This window comes from Neodiprion pinetum, chromosome 4, assembly GCF_021155775.2.
Source record: "Neodiprion pinetum isolate iyNeoPine1 chromosome 4, iyNeoPine1.2, whole genome shotgun sequence".
Classification (NCBI taxonomy): domain Eukaryota; kingdom Metazoa; phylum Arthropoda; class Insecta; order Hymenoptera; family Diprionidae; genus Neodiprion; species Neodiprion pinetum.
Window position 1 is genome coordinate 22,345,112 of NC_060235.2, and position 10,140 is coordinate 22,355,251.

General features: G+C 35.9%; 1 protein-coding gene across 10 annotated transcripts; it reads right to left on the minus strand.

Moving 5' to 3' along the window:
* Positions 1-51: 51 nt before the first annotated feature.
* On the minus strand, positions 52-10,140 carry Scgalpha (sarcoglycan alpha). Of its 10 annotated transcripts, none has more exons than XM_046620068.2 (11): positions 10,016-10,140; positions 8,218-8,370; positions 7,749-7,888; positions 7,445-7,620; positions 7,231-7,332; positions 6,622-6,796; positions 6,194-6,438; positions 2,984-3,055; positions 2,061-2,207; positions 809-877; positions 52-675 (listed from the first exon to the last, which is right to left on the minus strand). In XM_046620068.2, the coding sequence occupies exons 2-11, from the start codon at positions 8,345-8,347 to the stop codon at positions 651-653; spliced, it is 1,281 nt and encodes a 426-aa protein (XP_046476024.1). In that variant the 5' UTR covers positions 8,348-8,370; positions 10,016-10,140; the 3' UTR covers positions 52-650. The 10 variants fall into 10 exon arrangements, 9 of the variants coding, with proteins under 9 accessions (XP_046476024.1, XP_046476020.1, XP_046476027.1 ...); XM_046620064.2 differs by lacking the exon at positions 10,016-10,140 and adding an exon at positions 9,797-9,940; XM_046620071.2 differs by lacking the exon at positions 10,016-10,140 and adding an exon at positions 9,453-9,731.

The window sequence follows — 10,140 nt, forward strand, 5'->3', positions numbered from 1 at the left end:
ACTAATTCCATTCTCTATGAACGTGACCTACGTATAATCTTTCAAATCGGATTATTACATGCGATTTATTGGGACAGACCAGTCAATTACACGTATATTATACATGAACAGTGTGCATTATAGTTAGATTATCGCTTCACAATGATGTACGTTACACTTTCTATATACGGTATTAGATATATTTTATACACAGATATGTATACATGTATATGATCTATACGGTTTTTTTTCACTTGTGTTGAAAATGCTATGTATTTGTATATGGTTACATACTAACAATAAGACCATCTACAAAAACACTTCTCCATGCAATTATGGAAGTTAAAAAAGGGCACTAATCTGACGAAATAACCGTTTTGATCTACTATACAATTTCTACGCAATTGCAGTATGAATCGATACTACGGCATTCTAATAACTCCGGGTGTTAAATGTGATATAAAATGCGGTATATGTAGGTTCTTCGGCCTATTAATCATAGAAGGCGAATTTCGGAGCCAGTTAATTTAATGATTGTGCGGCATTTTCAGACAGTCGGGAATGATGTTTCGTACTAATCCCACCGTCCGTAGAGTATGAAATTGATGTTGTTGTTTTTCTTCTTTCTTCACTCTTCAGCAATACCACATCACTGCCGGCTCCTCGTGTAGTCAGAAATCAGCTCGGTTTCCACCTCTGGATGTATAGCATCCCGATTATGATACAGCGATACGTAGAGGCAAAATAAAAAGTAAACAATTTCATTATTCATATATCTATCATCAATTACAAGATGGTCAATATATAGGTATGTCTCAATTATACTAACACGTTGTTCGATCCCATGTATGGCGGCGGATTCGGTCGTACATAAGGATTTGTACGCTCGGTGGTCGTCCTGGAAAAGAGAATAAATTTAAAAACTCAAAGTTCCCGCATATTAACTCAAAATTAGCGATTTGCACCTCCTCCGTATTGTACTCTATTCTCAAAACAAACCATACTTTAGGACCCGTAAAAACGTCAGAATGTAATTTCATGCTCAAATTTAGAGAAACATATGTTTTAGGGTTACTTTGTTCGCTGAATGAATTCATATTTGTCGTGGAAAACTTGAAATTCCGAATAACGGAAAGCGCGGGCAAAATCCGATCAAATTTTCAGGATTATTTAATCTTATGGTCGCATTTTCCAGCGTTTTTTTTTGAAAGGACGCAACAGGTCGGCTTCTTTGCTCGTTTAGAACCGACAGCGGGGGGCTGTAAAACCGGCTACAATCCAGTCAGAATTCTCTCTGACGTAAACTTGGGTCATAGCTCACGGCTGTATCTGAAGGACAATCTCTCGAGATCTGTATAAAAAATGTGGACGCATTTTTGTGCATGTATTGTTACTCCGTTTATTTTGTATCTATTATATTCCACGGCGTTAAAAAATCTATGATAACAAAGATCAGGCGCGCGTTGTATAATAAAGTAAAAAAAAACGGACTAATCGTAAGCAATGAGTTTCGAATATTTACAAGCCCAATTTTGTTGAATGAGAAAACAAAATACGTGGATTGTAATTTTCTAAAATAATTTCTGCGAAAACAAATTGGAGAAACGTAAACGAGTAAATTCAATCGTCAATTCTATTTGGGAACCACTGTTGAAAGGAGCTTGGGCACTGGATTCCCACAGTAGAATAACGAATGCTCTTGAGATACCGAAATTCCTAGAAAGGGAACGTAACTAGTTGTTCTTTTCATCTCACAAAACGTCCCCCGCCCACGTGACGATATAATAACGGCGTTTCAACCGTTAGAAAACCTTTTCAGAGTTTCAACTTTCAACTTTGAAGAATCCCGCTGCGTGGACTGCAGTTTTTCTGTTATTATGTATTTTTTTTCATCAAAAATACCTGAATTCGTACATTATGAAAACGGAATTGGACGTAGAACAATTTGTCATGAATAAATATTTTCTTCTTATTCCGATTGTAAGCGAAGCTAATTCGTTCATATCTGGGGGAAAACGGTGTTGACCAACGATGGGGTGGAAAATAATTGTTATTTATTATCATATAGTTATTTTTTATACCTTGAACCACGTGTCAAAGAGTCGCTGGGACTCGATGGCTGTGCTGACAAAGATCTCAGAGTGCCTCTCTGAGACGAGGCATACTGCACCATTTGAACTTCAGAACCATTTCCGAGTCCTTCGACGGGAGTGGGTTCTCTTTTAGGGCTGAAAAAATTATTTAAGTAATGTTGTCCCGCTCCCTTTCAATTGAAGAAAATCGTTGAATAGTTATTGATGCTAATGCGTTTTCAAATTAAAACGTCGTACGTTAAGATTCGACAAGTATGGCGCCGAAAAGAGGGTTTTCAAGCAACTATCATCATTTTACAAGTTAATCATGCGGGTATCCGGCCACAGAAAACTGCATGCAAATTGTCGAGTTCACGTTTTGATACGTCTCATTAAGGCGGGTGAGAGATAGGACAAAAACTGCTTACAAAATTAAATACAACTCTCAGGTTTTCACCGGCGACTGCTGATATCGTGTCGAATCCCAACATATTTAAACCTCTTTGTCTTACCTTCGTTCGATTGAAAGGAAAGCGGGAGCAAAATTTGTTCTGTATTATTATCGGCGGTAGTAAATCCAGCGCATCTCGGATAATACCAACCGTGCGTCGTTAAAATCAAACACATTTGTTAATTGTTATCATAACAACATTTAAGATACGTATAATTAGGACCGCTGCACGTGTCATGTGCCTCTCTCACACGGAAATAATGAGAACAGAAATCCTATTTGCGATGCGAACCACCTGTGTGTCAGAATGATAAACAAAAAGAAAACGAACTATTGTATTATTATAAACGAAAGTATATAATAAAAACGAAATATTGGTTAGATAAATTGAATATAGGTATGCAATAATAATTAAATAAGCAATAATTACATGAAGACAGAAATAATACAAACGTAAAACGAAATCGAATCAATCTTTTACCTTGCCATCTGTTTCCGACCGGTGAAAACGTTAAACAACTCGTGAAAATATCTATGCGACTCGGGATCAATTCTATAAGAAAATAATGAACAAATTAATTTCAAATGATACAGTATTAAATAACATTGGTTCTCAAGTAAATGTGTGCAGTTTAAGAAAAATAATTTAGATAACTATTTGTTCTGCGATAGAAAATGAATTGCAAATGTCTACATATTACCCAGAGTTTCGTACATACGAGTATTTTTTTATTTTATTTTTTTTGTGTGGTTTGCTGGACTATTTCATACGTTAGAAGCGAGCGCTGAAAACTTGGCAGAACTACTTGGAATCGATAACAATTAATGATATAACACTCAACATGGTGGAACCATATATCGCGAGAATTCTTTTTCCGAATAAGCAATTATAGATTTGATGAAGTAGTGATTTGGTGATAAAATAACGAAGTAATTATTATTTTTATCTTGCAAAAATTGCGCAAATATATGTAAATGAACAGATAAATAATAATAGAACGCGATCGGCAGCAACACGCGTCACGAAGATACTGGATATGCGTCGGTATATGAATAATGTTTAACTATACATATAATAGAGTTAATTTTCGCGCTGCGAAATAATCGTGACAACAGTATAAATAATAAAATATTGGTATGGTTAAATAATAATATTATCGAGACGAGTGATGTGTAGAATGCGTGTATTATATACGCAGCACATGTGAAAGAAACCGCAGAAATAATCACAATTGTGTTATAACAGCCGGAAGGCGCCCGTGTGCGCGCAAGCTCAAACCCTCAAAATCAAAAGTGACGACAGCTTTGGCCGTTAATTACGTCAAACGCGTAATAAGCTGGCGTGTAAAGGCTCGTGCACATTTGTGCTCGTTTACTTTTCTGCCGTTTGATTACAATTTATCACAAATTTCCGGACTACCTGCGTATACAGATAAATTAAAAATCTCTTCGTCTGAACCGCCAGCGGGTGTTTAACGTCAGCAATTTGCCGCTAGTCAAAACTGCAAGTGTGCGTGAGAGCCTTGAGAAGTCTGGTTAATATGAGGAAAATAGCGGCGAAAGATATCGAAGCAATTAGGGACAACTATATACACAGAGGCCGGATAATGGATATACATATAATGCAATTAGGAGTGTAATATTATAATAAGGCTGGGTTTTTAACATGATTATTATATATGCGGTTACAATAACCGCATAAAACCTTTTTACCGACACTGTGTAGCGCTTTTTTTTTCATAAGCTTAATTTCGTTTTTTCTGTAGTAAACACCATTCCAGATGATAATATGCTGTTTCAAGGGGTAAGTATTCAACTCGATTGGGCTCTGTCTTATTCCAAAGTACGTATAATGTTTCATCACACTTATTATTATTGTTATTATTAAATTTTTTTATTACTTTAACATATTTTGCGAAACTCACAATATTTTAAAAACGGCTGTATCGATTTAGTTCAAATTTGGGGACAGTATTCTTAGATAGTTCATACTCGTTGCTATGATCCGATTTATTTTTCCCAATCAAATGATGACAGTTTTAAATTGAAATTCAATTTTTATTCACAGTTTACGACGCTTTCACTGGAAAATTCGTCGCATTGTGAAAAAAATACCTAATCGAAGCTCGATCTACATACTTTTCAAAAAAAGAAAAAAACCAATCGAATAGATTAATCGGTTGTTTAGATGTAAGTTTCAAATATTCGCTCACTATTTCAACCGTCTATTTCGTTTTCTCTAAAATTCGTGAAGATTGTAATATAACCATTCAAGATCACACGCTATTTCATATAACATAATAACAAATTATACACAAACAAGGCCCAAGTCATGTGTGTAGATGCGTCGGTTTTATCCTACAGGATATACACCTATACATATTTAATCGTTCAACCGCATATGATAAAGTTGTGCGTCAGAATATTAATCTTGCGTGCGTGAGCTGTTATCACGCGTGCGTCATTATACTATTTTGTAGCAAAAATATTTCAAATGTCTACATCAGAGTTTATAAATATACCTAGTGATGTATTTATATTTATATTTTTATTTTTTTGGACGTATAATTGTGGACGGTTTTAGAATTTCCCGTTTACCGATTTTGCCTATATTCTAAACGCGAATGATACAATATTGTAATTGCGGAGATAGCACGATAAGTATACGAATAAAAGAAAGGAAATGCAAAAGTTACTTCCGTATTCATCAACATGTGTCATACGAACATTAATATATATATACCGAGTGAAGGAAAAAATACCTTATAAAAAATTAAAACAATTACGAAAAGAAATATGTATATGGGGCATTCCACGCCAATTCGACCGGGGAACCATTTTACCATTTGCAATTTTTTTTATTGGCAAAATAAAGAAGAAAATAAAATCATACGAAAAATCTGAAAAAATTTTCAAATATCCAATGTGACATATAAAAATGTTTCAGTAACCATCCATAGTAAAATGACTTCCGCTTCTAATTTTTGTTAATGTTTTTTTTTTTTTTGAAAAAACTTGAAAACAGCAAGACGGGAAAATTGGCCCACTCCGGGTCCAAGCTTGAAAATTTTTATATCTGACATAAGATTTTTCAGAATTTTTGCAATTTTTAATTTTGGTCGGTCAATAAAATCGTTTCTAAATATTTTAGAATATTTAAATTGAGTCGGAAAAACAAAAAAAAAAACTGTGTACCTTTCAAAGTGAGAACAATCATAGAAAAAATCGCGCGCCAAATCTAACAGGTCAAGGATAAAACTCAGGTCGAATTGGCGTGGAATGCCCCATATACATGGTCAAATTTTCCTCCTACATGACTGCTTTTTCCGTATACCAAGACCTACGAGTACATATGGACTAGAATTCATTTCCTCAAAGAGCATACACGTGTCTAAGAATAATGAAACAAAGAATACATAATTATACTCTACATGGAGTTCTATTTATACTCATGAGGTTCTACAGTAATTAATATTTTAAGTGCCGTCATCTAAGAATTCATCAATCACTTGGTTGAATAGAGGATAAACGAGGAAAGCAAGTTCGATCAGGCAAACCAATCGATTATGATCAGTAAGCTTCAATCACCAAGTTGAAAATCCGACTCCAAATTGGCGAATATAATTCTGCGCTAAAGTCTGGCTCGGATAAATCTGAATGGTGAAATTTAGCGCACAACTTGTACACTCACCCTTTATCATGGTGAAAGCACAGCGTGGCTGAGAGAAAGCCGACCAAAACAAATAGCAGTCCGGCAGGAATAAGAACGGTAGATGCCATCTCTTTGAAGTAACTTCTGGTCGGCGTGCCAGCTTTCGTAGGCCTTGCCCAACGCCATTCGGTGTGTCCAGATATTTCCGAAGACGGCAATCTTGTCACATCCATGTTAGGGTCTCGTCTCGCGCTCTCTTGATGATGACTGTGATGCTCTTCGATCTGATAATTATTGCAGTATTTCATTTCACCGTGAAATTGCTTGTAACTTAATTAGGTGTAAAATTTGTGCATTTTTTATACAGTTTAAAAAGTTATGTAATATCTGAGTTTGTTAGCTTTGCAGTTAGCGGAAATGGTGAATAAATGATTCAGATAATCGGAAAAGTGATTGTTGGAACGAACCAATTTGAAGGAACACCAGTCAAGAATGAATCCTCTCGATCGAAAGTACCTCTCAACACTTGTACGTTTATAGTATCGAGGGCAAGGCAATACTTTTTGCAGAGGTTTCACTTCTTCCTGTAAGGTAAGCATATCTTGAGAGAACGAAGCCGAGCTGCCAAGCCGTACGACCACTCTGAAAAGCGAGAGTAACGACGATAAGCAATCGTTGCAATGAGACGGCTGAGCAATATACAACCCGTTCCATTTGTAACACTAAGCCACAATTGTATTACAGCTTAGAAATAACATTCAAGGAATCATTGTGAACCTTTGACGCTTTTGATTTATTGAAAGAACACGATGCGTCACAGACTCAATGACACTTATTTATTTGAATGAAACTTAATTGTATGTCAGTATGACGATATAGGAAGTTTGTCATGCGGTCACTGATATGTCTCATCTTTTGATGTGTGCAAAAATAGCAATCTCTTAGATATAGTGGGAAACGCTCCATAATTATTCATTCTTATAATTGTGGAAACGAATGTGGTTTGTGATGAAAAAAAAAAACCAAAGGCATTCGCCAATTATGAGGATAAACGATGACATAAGATCGTGACTTACCCTTCGCCTTCTTCTGGTTTCAGTGGTAATCGTGCTCCCATTTCTATCGCAGATGCCAAAAATGTTACGTAGAGATCCAAGGCATCTTTCCATAAGTCATTTCTGTTCCATAAAAATATCGGTTTGATGTAATGATTGATATGTCTATTTCTATCGTCTGTTTTAGCTCAATCCACATTATAAATAAAGTTTTTTTCTTAAGAATTCGCATTACTTGAATATATCCAGTAACTGGTCGATCCGAGTTGCGTTGAACAGGTCGTCGACGTTAAGATTATCAATTTTTAGTCTGACCTCATTTTTGGCAGGATTTACTTTCTTCAGGACATTAAAGTCCAAGATCTTATGTCTGGTTTCGTAATTGTTTTTATTCAAAGCGACAACTTCTAGCTGCAAATTAAAATAATAGCAACATTAATGACATCACCCTTGTGTCATTTAAATGTGATTACAAAGCGAAGTTTTGGATATGGTTTAGTTATCACACGTTTAATTACAATTCAAGCATAATAAATCACCGTTAAATTATCTTGCTCAGATGGCGCAACTCCGTATAAGTAACCACTCTCGTCTTTCTTACTGTACGTGTAATGTATCCATGGCGGCAGATCTGGAGCGTTCAATAATGACGGTTTGTACTGGAATTGATCGTGTCGTTCTGAAAGTCAAATTATTCCATCAGTGAAATATCTTTTAAATACAACCATATGATGTATTCAATAATATACACTCAAAATGAAAAAATGTTTCCATTCGTGCTATCTATTGCTGAAATGCGAATTGGTAAGCAGATTCTGTGAAAGAATTAAAAATTAAAATCACATTTTATGTTTGTGTCATTTTCAAAGATTCAAATGAAATTTGAAAATAATTATTTTTGTTCTGATCTTCTTCAAAGTGTGGTTTCACATTTAAAAGAAATAGAATATCACGTTTCTAGTTACTACATTTCTTTCAATCCATAAGTGTTCTGTTTTTCTTATTTACCATCGACTCTCCAATTGAATGTTTCCGGAGTTATAGACAGGATGAAGAGTTTGGAAACTTGGATATCCTCACCATGTGCCAAAGATATCAATGCTGACCCAAATATAATGTAGATATGATTCGAAAACATGATGATTGTTGAAAACTTTCTTCCTGAAATGAAATACTAATAATAACAGCAATAACCCTACGACACAGCAGTGGTGTCATAGGATTTTATCTTATCATATTCATGCATTTTTCAACAATAATATCGTGCAATTAAGTTGCAAATATGTTACGGTGTTTGCATTGCATCGTTTCAAATTTTTTTCATCACACATTTGGCAGAAAATTATTTTGAATTATATGTACATCAGAAAGATCAAAAAAAAAAAATTAACTCTGTAATCTGAGTTTTTGATTGGAGAAGTGTTTTCTTTTTCTGATAAGCTAAAATTATCGTAAATTCGCTAGATTGAAACATACAATTTAATGAATTGAATTTTGAAATACGCGGTAAATTTAATTCGAATATCGAAAGTAATACGTTATACAGATTTGAAAGAAAGAGGATCATCAAAACCATGATCAGCTAAACGTCGTTAAATATTTACCCAGTTCTGTGTACAAATTTACCATAATGCGTCCTTGCGGTTCTCTGGACAGCCGCATGACGTATAATACATAACATGCGTAGGGTATCCGGATGCGGTTTAAATATATGTAATATATTATATATATATACGGTTCATGCATGCGTACTTACTACGTTATTCGTGCATGCGAGACAGATGCAAGAATGTATGTATGTATGCATGTATAACATACATGAATGTGCTACATGCGAAGGAAGATTTTCGACGTTAGCAATCACTTTGTAAATCTGAAGCTGAAGCGCTGACTTTTTTTTCTCCATTTTCGCGGGGTAGATCTAATTGTAAGCGTGCAGGCAATATTTCACGTGTGTACTCACGACTCAGCGTTTATCGTGCTAACTCGTTTAAGAATACGATGCAAACCGTTTCATTGCACGACTAGACATACACGCAATATGTACATATATAAATAAATGCATGCGAGAATGAATAACGGGTAGCAGTGACGGTCTAGTCTGATGCAGAATAAACGTTGTGAACCTCTATTTCAGCAGAGAAAATCGATCCCTGACCGAGCACGGCGACTACTAACTACGAGCCTATTTATACGTAATATTAGCGTCCCTCGTCATGCTCTCGTCAATGTTCAAAACACACACGCGAGCCTCCAAAAATGCGATAAAATGACAGCCCAGCAGACGACAAATTCTCAAACGCGCGTGTGCGATGATTCGGATAATAGCTGTGGGAAGTATGGTGGGTAGATTTCCGAGCGCTATGTGAAGTTCGCGTGTCGGTTTCTGGTATACCTCGTTTGACGTAACTCTCGGTTGTATCGGCTCAACGGGGCTGAGGGGAAAAAATTGACAGTCATTTTATCGCATTTCAATTTTCTGATTCGCGTATAATTTCAATTGTTTCCGCCGTTTGATCATGGGTGCTTCCTAAATTACCGACTGAAATTGTACCCTCATTACAGTTTTTTCAAATTATTCGCTAACCCGCAGTGAAATCGTTTCTTTTCTTCACCATGGACTTGTTTACGAATAGGGCAAAATTGCGAAAAACGCAAATGGTTCCGAGAAACGTAGTAAAATTCGATACTTCATTAAACAATAAATAAAACTTGAATGAGGCGCGAAAAAGCAGAAAGAACGGTGCTGCGGTAGTCGAAGTTGATCGTTGACTTCACACATCTCCTTAACTTTTACCATGCGTACGTTACAATACATGCAGTCTCGATGAGGTTGCGGCTGCGGCTGTTGGTTTCTCACGGAATATAACAACGTCGAACAGGATATACGTCGACGTAGTTGGCGCGTGTTTTGCGCATTCGGATCACCAC

Bases quoted from the DNA above. Each gene is read 5' to 3' on its own strand.
- Scgalpha (XM_046620061.2), bottom strand. From the start codon at position 8,871: ATGCGGCTGTCCAGAGAACCGCAAGGACGCATTATGGTAAATTTGTAC. The intron at 7,621-7,748 runs GTGATTTATTAT...TTTAATTTGCAG, and splicing joins CTGAGCAAGATAATTTAACG to CTAGAAGTTGTCGCTTTGAA. The intron at 2,208-2,983 runs GTAAAAGATTGA...TAATTTTTTCAG, and splicing joins GGTCGGAAACAGATGGCAAG to CCCTAAAAGAGAACCCACTC.